The following is a 14,735-nucleotide window of genomic DNA, read 5'->3' as shown; positions in this document are numbered from 1 at the left end:
TGGTAATTCTATTTTTAGTTTTCTGATGTACATTCATTTTCATTCAGTTAATGTAATTCCCTAAAATTTCTTTAATTTCCCTTGAGACTTCTAACCCATCAATTACGTGTTCTTTTTTTTTCTGAGATTTTTCTGTTGTCTTTTTATCGCTGACTTCTAGTTGATTCTACCATGGTCAAAGAGCACACTTGTGTGGTTTCACTTATTTAAAATATGTTGAGGTTTGCTTTATGACCCAGGATATGATATATCTTGATGGATGCTCTATGGACACTTGTGTATTTTGCTGCTGCTGTTGGTTGGAGTGTTCAGTTACTGTCAATTAGATCTTTATGATTGACATTCAACAAATATAACTGTTTCATCTTCAAAAAAAGATAGCTTAATTTCCTTTTTCCCAGTCTGTATACCTTCTGTTTTTTTCCCTTGCCATATTGCAAAAGTCTTATTGTATAATGTTGAGGAGGACTAGTGAGAACTAATATCTTTTCCTTGCTTCTGACCCCAGTGTTAAGAAAAACCACTTACCTTCTTGTCCCTCCCCTCAAGTGGGTTGGTAACTTCCCACCTGCCCCTCTCCCCATGCATGGCTCTGTGATCACCCAGTTTAGTGCTGCCATTTTTCTGGTTGCCACCAGAAACACCATGGTCTGTGCTACCACAGATCCTTTGTGAGAGAACATCGGGCCATTACCTCCATAGCCTCTGGCTGATGGAGGAGAGGTCCTCCTGTGATAGCAAGCAGGACCATGCAGATGGGTCCTGCTGGGAACCACAGTACCCTCACGATATCCCAGGGTGTTGGTCATGATCTGGGGTCCAGGACATTAAGCAATTTCTGGCATATTTTAAAATAGACGAAATTAGGAAAAAAAATTAAATTCTAAGACTTAACTTGAAGAAGCTCCCAGTTTTATGATGGCTGCAAAAAGTATACTATATTCATGGATTTGGGTGAATAATTTTTACTTTGTTTCTTTTTACATTTCATACAAATCAACCAAAGATTAAACATATTCAGTGAATCATAGATACATCTAAGGAAGACAACTAAAGGTAGTTTATTCAAATGTACAGTTATTTATGAGACCAAATCCATAAATAATTACTAAGCAACTACTTCATATGAAGCATCCTTGATAGGTTTACATAATAGACTTAAATATAGCTGACAATGCCAATAGAAGAGATACTGCAAGACAATACATAATTAATTGTCAAATTAACTGCATAAAAATTTGCTATATGAGGTCAGCTGAGAAAGATTTCAGGCTCAGGGAAGTAGAATTTTAGTTATACCCTGAAAGTTGACTGTATTAATAATACAATTTGCTTGTCTGTGGATTTCATTTAATCTACAGACAAGAGATGAGAGTTTCTGAATTTTTAATGCAGCGAAATCACTTTTCTTTCACCCAAAACTTTCAAATTCCAGGACTAGGAATAGTAAAAGGTGCCAACAGAAAAAAACTGGATCTCCTGGTACAAACTGCAGAAGGGATTGTTCACAGGTGCATAGTAGCAAAGACTCTGGAGACTGCTTATGTACCATCCTCTGTTGCACAGGCTGATGACTGGACTAAATGTAAAAAGTGCTCTGCAAACCACAAAGGGTCGCACAAATAAAAGGCGGTAGTAGGTAGTGTCCATCAGCTAAGGCCGTCAGGTGTTCTGGCCTCCCCTGATGCTACCTCTCCATCTTGCACGGCCCCCTCCTCTCTCACCAGCTCTCAGTGGCGGTAAGGGTCCTGATCTTCTAGAGGCTGCTTTTCTCATCAGCGTGTTTCTGTGACCCCTTCCACTTTCTGGTTAGCACGTCAGCTCCCAGAGCACTCGGAGGACCAGCCTCCCATTCCACTCTTCATTTCCATCATGGCTTTATTTTCTCCAGCCGGGTGCTCTGGGTGGCTGTGTGCAGCCCAATGAAAGGGATTTCTGCTGTATTTGTTTACAGGTTTACCCCCACTTACTCTCCTATAAACAGTGGACATGGTAGCATTTCTCCTTAAATTAAAATTGTGTGTGTGCTGTGGAGGGAGTGTTTCAACTACATAATAGGTTTCTTATTGATATTTGTTTTGAAAATATTCACTCTTACGAATTGTTACAGCTTGCTATATAGCTTGCTATACATAGAGTATAAGGTACAGAGGGGTGAACTTGGCCCGCCTTTATTAAAGAAAAGGGCATGGACCTGCACAGAGTGTGTGCAGAGAAGCAAGCGGGGAAGGTGGTTCACCGCTGAAGCCGGGGGTGGCGCAGCAGGATGGCGAGGCTCCCCTGAAGACCTACCATCAGGACAGCCCCCTGCTCGCCCTTGTGCCCGAAGCCAGGTGTCCTGCAACCACCACAGCCACCCCTCCCCAGGAAGCACGTGGTGGTATTCTTCTTTAAAGAGAGTTACTGATGTGTCTGGGGAAAACTAGGGTGGCTAGTGTCGTCACCGGCTCCCAGAGGTAGAATGCTCTCCGCACTGTGAGCAAGGGTGCCCCAGGAAGCCACCTGCCTTCCCCGCCATGGGCACACAGCAACAATGGGTAGCTTCCCTTCAAATTAATATCATTTAAAAAGTAAAGAGAAAATAAATAAGATTATCACATAACAGACTTCCTGTTTCCCTACTACCTACAAATGGTAACTATGAAGCTATAGAAGAGAAAGAATGGAGACATGAAAAAAATTATAACGTGAAAGCTAGAGACGGACAAGCCTGAGCTCCGTGTAGAATCAGCACCGTGGACCCCTGTTTTGTAGCGTGAACACCCCGACAGCAAGTCCACGGAGAATGTTCACAAATTCACACACACAAACTCCATTTAGTAAGCAGTCATCCAAGACACATACCTTTCTAAAGATAACCTTAGAATTAACATGTGATATTCAAAAATCACAGACAGACATTGTAACACTACAAATATTAACCTTAACACAGAGCGTCGACTTCTGTTGGGTTGGCCAAAAGCTTCGTTTGGGTTTTTCCATAAGATGTTACGGAAAAACCCAAACAAACTTTTTGGTCAGCCCAATATTTTCGAATTCCACAGACATCCACACAACGTGCTATCTACAACAGTAGCAAAGGAACCACAGGTTTCCAAATATGAATTCTCTAGTTCTATGGGATGCACATTTGACATTTTTTGAAGAAACCTGAAGATTTTGATGTTAGTCATTTTTGTTACAATTAGTTTAAACACTTGGCATAAAATTTAGCCACACTGATGAATACATGAGAATAATGTGTCATAAATATCAAGTCGAATACAGGATTTCAAACGGAAAATAGGGTGGTTAAGTCACTGCGAATCCAGTGATGCTGCAGGACCAAGCCTGTTTCTGTGAAAATGAGTATCCGCTGGACAAGGTCCTGAGCTGCTGGATGCTACTGCTGGAGCCAGCAGGAGTGGGTCACACAAGGAAGTTTACAGATTGTCAGATCAAAACATGATTCGCGGAACTGCCCTGGCGGTCCAGTGGTTAAGACTCCTTGCTTCCACTGCAGGGGGCATGGGTTCAATCCCTGGTCAGGGGACTAAGAACCTGCACGCCACGCGGTGCAGCCAAAAAAAAAAAACAAAACAAAAAACAAAACAAAACATGATTCATTTGGAGGCATCATGAGAAAAGCCTTGCCAAGTACAAACAGGCAGTAAGAGGAGAGAATGGTGCCACCAGAGTGATGGCCTGAACCTCAACAACAGACTCCCTCAAAGCATGTCGACCATCCTTGGGGGAAGAAATTGTCCCACCACCGCTGTGGCTGCCACCGAGAAACTATCTGGGCTCCCATCCTACACCAACGAGGATGATCGTGCTGAGGATCAAGTCTTACTGGGATACAGCTCAGCCCCATCAGTCTCTGTAAAAGAGAGGCAGTCCTGTTCCCACCACCAGACACCAACTCACCTCCCTGCCTCCAAAGAAAGAGAGGAAAAGGCCGAGATTTGACCCCTGCTTCATTGCTGTCTTCAGTGAAGAGAAGAATCATAACTGCCCGTGGGAAATATCCAATGGAAGTAGAACTAATGGATAAGACTTAATAAAGACTATTTCAAAGAGAATCCACTGAAGATTTAGTCTCCTCTTCTAGTTACAAAGATTTTATAACCAAGATAAAAGCTGTTGCAAAAAAAAAAAAAGAAATCTGAATTCTCTCTTTCTCTCTCAACATATATACCGTGTACTGTGGATATAAATACTCGTTCTCTGGCTTTTATCATGAATTCTTGGTTATGGCTACAACAAGGCCACCTTCTCATCTATTGCAAGAAGTAAGGGTGATATAGTTTAGTGAAAACAGCCTAAAATTCCATACCCAAACTGTCCATAATGCATGTGGACAAAATGAAGACAATAACACATGCAATATAGCTGACACTCACTGTCAGACAGACCAGTACTCATCCCAACTCCACTCCCTTTTGCCACCCCCCGCCCCAACTATGAGGGGCGGGGCACATCGCATATGACCCAGCTTTAGCTAATGAGACATAAGGGTCTCATATCTGCACTTGCTTTCCTAACAAGAGAGACAAATGTGATAGCTCTGCCCTGTCCCCACCTCATCCAGGCTCAACGTGGAAGAATGTACTGTAACCATCAAGATAAAACATCAGAGTGTAGAGATTAAAAACAGCCTGGGTCCCTAATGGTACTGCTGAATAATTAAATCATTTGCCTCAGAGATCTTAGCAAAAATGACAAACTGTTACTTGTTTAGAAAGCAATAGTGAGATTTTTCATTACTTTCAGCTAAAAGCAGTCCAAATGCAAACACTTAAAGCCTGAGAAAAATTACTCCCATACATCAGTTCTTGGGTTGTTATTTGAGGATTTGCCCTAGCAGAACAAAGGAGAAAACTGAGAAAGAGACAGAGGTGGGATCTAGAAAACAGTGGATGCTTCCAGGAGAGTGATAAGGAGAAATCCCAGGATGACAGCTTTGGAGCAGGCCCATTTAGAACAGCTGATTGAAGCAGGCAGTGGAGAGCTGGGAAAGAAGAAACTTTGGGAAGAGGTATATTCTGAGATTCAATACTACCCTTGCAAATTTAGGAACTGAGGAAATGTTAAAGATCTAATTCAATAAGAAAAGAGAAAATCTTCAGGAAAATCAAAGAAACAAAAACTGTTATAAAAATGGAAAGCATAGCACCCTATTTAGCCATTCAATGAACAATATTTACATGGTCATAATCAGGGAGTTGAAGTTTAATATTTGTCATATTTTAGAATCAACTCATACACAAAGCATGGGGACTTAATTATGGTCAGAGACTAGAGAATAATCATAAAAGTGCAGATGACAGAAGTTGGAAAGGTCCAGAGGTAAAAGAAAGTCCAAGGAAGCTAAGAACCTAAAGCCAGAGGATAGTACTGATTACTGACGAAACTAGAAATAAAAACGTCAGGGTATTATTTCAAATTGCAAAGGTTACAAAGTATAGGGAATCCAAATGTAGTGACACAACTAAATTGCAGTGGGGAAACAGGAGGGGGCGGTTAGTGACTCACCCTCTTCAATTTCTCTTTAGAATTCACAATTTAATACAAACAACAAATATGACTTAAAACTATGTAACATGTCTCTTTACTATCAAAGTTCTATATAATTTCTCCAATTCTTTAAATAGAATTTACTAATGGCAACTCTGTTTTTGGTTTATACAGTAGCAGAAAGCCTGATAATCTAAAATTTATGAATCAAGCAGTAGTAGTATAAGCATATTATTTACATTTATAGAGATACTCATAGAGGAACTAGAAATATAAACAGTTAAAATAGGTTCCCTATAGTAGCAGAGTCTTGGCCAAGGAGGTGTGGGCCAGGGCATATTTCATTCATTATAAACCCTTGGTACTATTTAATTTTTAAAATCATGGCATATACTAATTTAGTAAAAATAAAAATATTTATCTTAGGGCTTCCCTGGTGGCGCTGTGGTTGAGAGTCCGCCTGCTGATGCAGGGGACACGGGTTCGTGCCCCGGTCTGGGAGGATCCCACATGCCGCGGAGCGGCTGGGCCTGTGAGCCATGGCCGCTGAGCCTGCGCATCTGGAGCCTATGCTCCACAACGGAAGAGGTCACAACAGTGAGAGGTCCACGTACCGCACACACACACACACAAAAAAAATTTATCTTAAAAAAAAAACATGGAAAGCAGAGAGAACTGAAGACTTTCCTTAGTTTTCAAATTACAAAGCAATATGACACAAGGAAAAATGTAGAGACCATTACTGAGGGACAGACATGCATTTTTCCTGGCTATGATGAAGTTTCAATTGTGTGCAATAATTTATGCCATGCTTTCATGGAGGCATCTTCTACTTCACCTGCAGTATTCCTTTGAGATGGAAGTCCAAGAATATGAAAGCTGATAACCCTCTCTTAAAATTTATGTCACTCATATTTGTGTTAATGTTTATTACTTGGAGGCTTTCTGGTCCAGGTAACTATTTTCTTGCATTATATTTAATCATTTTTACCCTCTTTATTTTTTAAACTCTGGCACAAACCATTTTACCCGCCAGTTTTTTTCAGTTTCATGTTATCATCTACCCAATAAAAGTGTTAAAATGTATCATAAATTTACAAAGAATCTGGCCAACTGCAGACAGGGAAAGAATTTTTTAAAAGAATAAACCTAAGAGGCCACACAGGATTGCTGTTTCTACAGCAGATAAAAATAATAACTAACATGAACATTAAGATATTAGCTGGGAGCCAATTTTATCATTTTAATTTCCGCTGTTGATGCAAGAGACCAGCTGAACAACAGCCAATAATAGTAAGTGTAATGGAAAACCGTAAGACTTATCTGCACTGTAATTAAGAAAAGAATGAAGATAAAAGTCAGAGCTAATTATAAAACATATGGTATAACTTTGCATTGCCATCTATTTGCCACTTCAGATAACATATTTTTCATTTATTCTCCTCCATTAGGAATTAGTCAATTAAACATTTCCCTCCTCACCCCAAAAAGATGCATGGAAAACTTTTTTGTCGCATTCAATGAAATGAACAGTTTCTTAGGCTGATTAATCCTTGGCAACATACAGAGAACATTTACAGAACCGACAGAGCAGATACTCCAAGTGCTAGAGCATAAGAGGGAAATGCTTGTCTTCTGCTGAGAAGGGTGGGAGAGGGACTATATTTAACATGTTTTTTTTGTTTTTTGTTTTTTTTTGAAGTACGCGGGCCTCTCACTACTGTGGCCTCTCCCGTTGCGGAGCACAGGCTCCGGACGCGCAGGCTCAGTGGCCATGGCTCACGGGCCCAGCCGCTGCGCAGCATGTGGGATCTTCCCGGACCGGGGCACTAACCCCGTGTCCCCTGCATGGGCAGGCGGACTCTCAACCACTGTGCCACCAGCGAAGCCCTATTTAACATGTTTTAATTAACAAAGGTGGATGTATTGGTCTTTCCTTAATCACCCTGAAGCTCATAAGTTGGGGATAAATATCAGGCTGGATTCTTTGGCATTTTTATTTACACATTTTAAATGGAAAACAAAAAAAATATTTTTTCAAGATTTATTACTTGATGCGAGGAAAAGCAATTACCTCTTGGTGCTTTGAGTTTTTAGCACTCATAAGATAACCTATCCCTTGGATAAACTTAGATGAAATGCCTAAAAGCAAGGTAAAAATTTAATGATATAAAACTTGACCTTTCCCTTCTCTTATTCTAGAATGCAAATAATAATAATAACAATAACAACTTGTGGCACTGGGATAAAGGGTAATTTATCAGTCACTCTGGTGCAAAGTTCTGCATAAGGGCTTAATTTATAAACATTTTAATTTATAAAATATTTATAAATTAACTGTATGACATGTTAAGTTCTCCCAAGTAGAATTTCAAATTTTATTGCTGATTATTTCAGCAATATCCTCTGATGAAATGTGAAAAACATAACAATACATTAAAATTGGATAGACCCAAAAAGGCTTGAGGAAACATGTACTCAGTGCCATTTCTGTTCCTGAATTGAGAATTTCCTGCACTGCAACCAGTTGGAATTCATGACCCCCTGGAGGCTGCAGAATATTTTATTCTCACTCTTGTGCAGGCCATAGGATGGAGGCCTCTTAACTGAAAGTGCCTCTTCAGTTTCTCTTTAGAAGTCACTGTTTAATTCAAACATCAAATATTAATTAAAACAACCAAGTAAAACGTTTCTTCACGATCAGAGCACTACACAGGCTCTCCAGTTCTTTAAATGGAAGGCACCAACGGCAGCTGTAGCTGTTTTGTTTTCTGTATTTAGCATAGTAGGGGTTTTTTCTAACACAAAAGACAAAAAATGAGGTCAATAACTAAGATGCGGGTGGAACTGAAGACTGTGCCCAGACAGGGGTCCATTTCTCCAAAAATAAATGTGTCTGCTTTATTTTCACATTTATCTCGAAGGCAGAGCCCACTGAAGCACAATTCAACTCTATTAATTTTATCGCTTAATTAAAATTCGGATTAAAAATGATGCTGGGTAAAACGAGGTGTAAAAATAAGCCCAAGAGCTTGTCCTGAGTCCTTTCCAAGTTCTTTGTCGTGGACCCCACCACCTTGCGCTGAGCACTCTGAGCCTGCCCCACCCAAAGAAACAAAACCACAGCTCCAGGCCAATAGTCCCCCATGGCCACCCCCACCGCCCAGTGTGTTCAGGGCCTCACCTCCAGCTCCTGCTCCCTCTGCAGGGCAAACTGTTTGAAGGACTTGACAATGAGACCAGCGTTGGAGCAGTCGTAGACGAATATGGAGGGGCTGCCCATCCATGTCTGCAGGTCATATATAGACAGGGGGATGTACTGAGTGTAGTTCTGGAAAAGAAAACAGTGCATGTTTGTGACTCACACATGGCGAACTCTGCCTGCTCACCAGCACCTGCACCTCCAAGAGGGTCCCATGCATGGGGCCCGCTGCACAGAGCGTTCCTGAGCTGCCATCTCTACCCACTGTGAACAGCAGCAAACTAACCTCCCCACCATCTGCCCACACGCTGTTTCATCAGGTAGAACCAGGCGGTGGCACAGTTCAATCCCGAGCTCCTCTCCTCCCCTGTTCAGTTCTCGCTGCCCCCTGGGAGCGCACTCACTCCACTGAGGGATTTCCCTCCACGTGTCCCACAACGAGGCCTTCACACCCACCCTTCCTCTCCCACCCTCTTGCAGCCAAACCACAGCTTTCTCTTATAAATCCCAAGGCTACGCATGCTACTTCACACCATTCCTGCTCACCCTTTACTCCGTAACTTCTCTGGGCTTATACAGCAGAACACGCTCCTCGATTATAAAGAAGATGAGCTCAGAAAAGTTGATCGGGTCCTCAAATGTGCATGTTTTTCCCTCTTGCCCCTTTAATTTCAGAGCTACCCATAAGCACTTTATCCTCTAGATGATTTAGATCACATTGAAGGAGTACAAATAGATTTGGCTCCATAATTTTTTTTTTCAAATCACAGAACAATAACATATTAGCATGAATCTGCTAAGTGAAATATTTTTCTGGACACACTGTACTCTTCAGTACTTGAAAACACTCCAGCTATTACTGGTAAACATAGAGAGGAATGGTCCTCATCTCACCAGAGAAATGACTAAAATTCTCACTCAAAGGTAACATTTTTCTTTTTTTTTTTTTTTGCGGTACGCGGGCCTCTCACTGCTGTGGCCTCTCCCATTGCGGAGCACAGGCTCCGGACGCTCAGGCTCAGCAGCCATGGCTCACGGGCCCAGCCGCTCCGCGGCATGTGGGATCTTCGCAGACCGGGGCACGAACCCGTGTCCCCTGCAACAGCAGGCGGACTCTCAACCACTGCACCACCAGGGAAGCCCCAAAGGTAACATTTTTAAGCAATTCTTCTGCATAGAACGCCATCACTTATTTATCCTTCCTCAGGCACCAATAGTTTAAGTAGTGACACTCTAGCAGAAATCAATTCTGTGCACTTACAGTAAAGGTGACTGTGTTTCCTCAAAGCTAAGCCACAAACATTGCCTCTGGTATTGCCAAGAGGATTGTTTCTAATGCAAAGGGGAAAAGGAACAGAAGACAGAAAGACCAAACCAGGCCTGGAGAAGACTGTCATCAAGGTGGTGGCGGCAGAGGCCTTCTTGATATGCACACACGTCACCAGATGCAAGTCCCATCCCAGACGGGGAGGATGTGCCGACAGCACAGGTGTGGTGGGGCTGCAGACATCTCTACCACGAGGGGACCACCCTCTGCTTACGCTGTGCCATTTCACCTTGCTAAACTGCCATCACCTGGTGTCTTGTTCTTCGTCACTGCACGAGTAAGAGAACACTTGGATATGCTCTAAGTAAACTCTCACAGAAGGATTCTAAAGACGGCAGTTCTTCCCTAATGAACCTATAAAGGCAGTGCCCAATCAAAATACCATCAGGGGTTTCCTTAATGGAATCTGACAAGCTGATTCTAAAGTTAATGCTGAAGAGAAAGGTATAAGAATAGCACAACACAAAAAAAATTATAAAGAAGGAATAATGAGTGAGGACTCACGCTAGCAGATATTAAATACACTATAAATCTATGGTAATTACAGGATGGTACTGGGGAAGGCGAGACAAACAAATCAACAGGAGGGAAAGCCCAGGAACAGAGCCACATATATAACTGTAATGAAGGTGGCATTTTAACTCAGCGAAGAAAGAATGAACAATTCAACAAGTGATACTTGTAAAATCCAACTAACCATTCAATATTGCCATCTGAGATTCCACACACAATCAGGACAGATTTTAAAAATAAATACAAAAGCAGAATAAAAGATTTAAAAATTTATTTTGGTGTAAGAAAGACCTTCTTAAACATATAGAACCTAGAAACGTTAAAGAAAAATAGAGCAATGTAAAAATTATATAATTCTGATAAAAACACATACCTGTGACAAGCAATTTAAGAATAAAGTAGGTACAACATATGTGACATAGGCTTTATATTTAGAATGTGTGTGTGTATATAAGCTTCTGCTGCAGATCAACAAAGACAAAACAACAAAAACAATATACAATAGGCAAAAGCTTCACACAGGCAATTCACGGAAGAAACATGAATGATCAACAACTATGAAAGTTTCACGCTCTCGATTAATCATGGAAATGCAAATTACAATGAGAATCATCCATCTACCTATCTTCATCCAGCAAACTGGAAAGAAGTTTTAAGTATGAATAATACCCCATGCTGACCACAATGTTCAACAGGGTGCTGGCTTATCGTTGGTGCGAGTATAAATTGAGGAAGCTATTTTTGGAAGGCAATTTGGGTGGTTCTTAAAATTTTTACTGTACATACCTTTGACTTCTAGGCGTCCATCCTATAGAAATACTTGCATTTGTACAGAAATGTACATACAAGGATGTATAATACTTTCACTGGTAAAAACCTGTAAGCTGTCTACATGCTACTGTGGAAAAGACTGCCAGTCTAACATCTATTTTTCCCCTCTTCATCCTCAATGCAAGTTTAGCTGAGCACAGTTCCCAGTTTCCTTTGCAGCTAAGTCTGATCTTGCAGCCCAATTCTTGCCAATGGGACATGATCAGAAATGTGTCTAAATTATAAGTGCCGCCCTCTTTCCCTTCCCGGGAGGAGTGAACATGGCAGAAGACATAAGCAGGGGGACAACAGAGCTGTGTGATGGAAGGGGCCTGGGCCCCATGTCATGACGATGCCACAGCAGTCCCAGACGGCCCACAGGGACTATCACAACCAGTCTTGGATCCTAATATATCCAATATGAAGGGATCATTAAGCAAAGGGGGCCCATACACCCACGTTATGGAACACCATGCAAGGTTATTTATATGCACTGACATGGAGAGATGTCAGAGGCTTGTCATGATTTTAAAAATGCAAGTCTTAGAATCTCACATATAATATCCTGTTTTGTGTGTAAAGCACCACATGCCCAGCACTTAAGCTGAATGAAATGAGGACTCAGCAGAAACGTGCTGAGTGAAAGGTCCTATAAATGGTGCTGAAAGAAGAACACAGGACTGCTAAGGACTGCATTCTCTGACTGGGGAGGTGACAGGAGTGTCTGGTGGTAAGAAAGTGTCATATCTATTCCTTTTAAAACTTCTGTTCTCTTGGAACCTTTTAGAATAGAAATTACTTGTATTTTTTTAAAAGACAAAATGCACACAACTATTAAAAGGAGGAAGGAAAAGGGTAAGCTCCAGGGTTCACTATAACATACTTTACGTTCAGTCAGTGTTTCATAATGAGCAGGCATTACATGTTATCTGCACAAGTAAAAAGGCTTCAGCACATGCTGCATTGGACAGAGCAGGACACAAGTCAGCGCCTCCCTGGGCCCAGCAGGGAAGAGCGCTCCTCTCCGGCCCTCTGCCCAGCAGCATCCCTCCCCTTGTTCACCTGCAGCCCCCACTGCTATGGGGGAGAAAAGGGCCAAAAGGAACCCTTTAATTGGGCAGGGACACCCTTACACCAATGCACTTACAAGCATTTTCTAATGCTTGTCCAAGGGGCAGCATACAAGGAGCTTTCGGAATTGGTCTTTAGCCTCATGATTTTTAGTTGTGAGAGGGTCTGGCACCTAATACCGTCCACAGGGATGCTCAGCCACAGAAAATGGCTTGGACCCACACCTCCACACAGATGGGCTGCATGGTGGGTGGCAGCCTCTGAGCAGCAAGGGCCTCTGTGGCTGAAGTGCAGACACCCCCAGCACTGTGGACGTTTGAGGCTGGTCAGTCAGTGTGGGGCTCATCCCGGGCACTGCATCAGGCTTGGCAGCAGCCCTGCCAACAGCACTTCCCCCTCTCTGCCCAGTTGTGACAACCAAAAAGGTCTCTGGACACTGCCAAACGCACCCTGAGGGGGAACCTCCCCTGGTGAGAACCAAAGCCTTTGAGGAGAGATGATTTCATTTAAAGCAGTAGCTGTATATCTGTAGTTTAGTAAGCCCGTGAAACTTGGAAGTCTGTTTTCCTTAGGGATACAAAATCAACTCTATTAAACCATATGGAGGAAAATGGCCTTTGAGAACGAATCCTTATTGGAACACGAGCAGGTGGATCTCATTTCCCATCTCAGAAGGATCCTGGGGAGTTTGTCAAGCTTCGGGCCAGAATCACGGTCCTGCAAACCTGCAAAGGGAGGCCTGCAGGATGACAGCCCTGGTGCTGCAGCGAGTGAACAGAACAGAAACAACACCTGAAGTGCAACTGTTTCCACCCCGTGCAATTATCCCTGTGTCTTCTAGGCTGAACCAACCTACGCAAGCTGGAGAAGTCGAAGTCCCCCACGCACTGAAGGCTCCCAGAAACACTCCACAGCCTTTCAGGCAATGGTTTGGTTTCTCCCCCCACCAAAAACTATGAGCACAGAGAATTCCTAATCAAAGTGTCTTTCCTTTCTCTTGAAAAAACATACTCAAGGCCATGTTTTCATTTCCAACATAGAAATAGGTTTTAAATAATTTATTCATTACACTCTACTTTATCTGTCAGGTTATATTAAACATCAAAAAAAAAAAAGCCACATGCTTCATCAGACTGTCATCACAGCTGAGTCAACCACAGAGGCAGCCAAGCACTGAGCCCTGGGACAGGAGCTCGGAGGAAGGGCACTTTGTTCTCCAGGTAAAGCCGGCGACCTCCTAGGAAGCAACTCTCCATCTCCGAGCAGATTCTAAGTTCAGACAGTCCCTGACTCCCGATGGTTCAACTTACAGTCTTTGATTTTACATGGTGCAAAGCAACACACATTCAGTAGAAACCATACTTTGAATGTTGTTCTTTCCCAGGCTAGCGATATGCGGTCTGATCCTCTCTCATGATGCTGGGCAGTGGCAGCGAGCACAGCCCCCAGTCAGCCCGAAAGCACGAGGGTGAACAATTGATACACTTACAACCATCCTGTACGCAGACAACTGTTCTGTTTTTCACTGTCAGTATAGTATTCAATAAAAATTACATGAGACAGTCAACACTTTATTATAAAATAGTCTCTGTGTTAGATGATTCCACCCAACTGCAGGCTAACGTAAGTGTTCTGAGCATGTCTGAGGTAGGCGAGGCTCAGCTATGATGTTTGGTAGGTTAGGTGTAGCACAGGTGTTTTCAGCTTTTGGTATTTTCAACCATGATGGGTTTATGGGGCATAACCCCACTGTAAGTTTAGGAAGGTCTGTACATCTTCTGCCAAAGAGCTCAGAATGTGAGTCAGAAGTCTTAGCCATAGTAAAATGGCATCCTCCTAAGGGCTTTCCGGTAAAGCCCCCAAGGATGCATGCTTCCTCTGACCTCACAGACAGGAACCACAGGCATATCTGGATGTGTCATCCTGGCTTTCCCTGGACAGTAAGGGCGTCTGCATACAGCTGTCCTCCGAGGAGAGCAGAGGAGCATGGGTAAGCAGAAGATTCATCTTCCTTCTGAAGGAACCGGTATTGGGAGGTGATGGCCCAGAGATGTTAGGTATGGGGCAATGGTACTTGTGAACCAAACACTGCAGGGTTTAAGTCACAAGCAAACTCCTAGTCCCTTAAAATCCTTAAGGCTGAAGGTTTATTGGCTTCGCTGATACTTTCTCTGCCTTTCCTTTACTACAGTTCAATAATTGTTTACCTTATGAGTAATGCTAAATAAATGTTATTTAAATAATAGAATTTATTGGTTTGGAAAAACTGTGCATCACTATCAAATAGATGCCTCTTATTCTGATTTAGTATATAGT

General features: G+C 42.4%; 1 protein-coding gene across 1 annotated transcript in view; it reads right to left on the bottom strand.

The window, feature by feature from the left end:
- Window positions 1–14,735, bottom strand: part of RPTOR (regulatory associated protein of MTOR complex 1) — a 342,549-nt gene that overhangs the window by 161,277 nt on the left and 166,537 nt on the right. Inside the window, exon 5 of the mRNA XM_060290007.1 lies at window positions 8,681–8,827. Within this exon, the coding sequence (XP_060145990.1) occupies window positions 8,681–8,827 (147 nt within the window). The remainder of the gene's footprint in view (window positions 1–8,680; window positions 8,828–14,735) is intronic.

Source organism: Globicephala melas, chromosome 20 (assembly GCF_963455315.2).
Source record: "Globicephala melas chromosome 20, mGloMel1.2, whole genome shotgun sequence".
Lineage (NCBI taxonomy): Eukaryota > Metazoa > Chordata > Mammalia > Artiodactyla > Delphinidae > Globicephala > Globicephala melas.
This window is presented reverse-complemented; position numbering and strand designations above follow the sequence as displayed.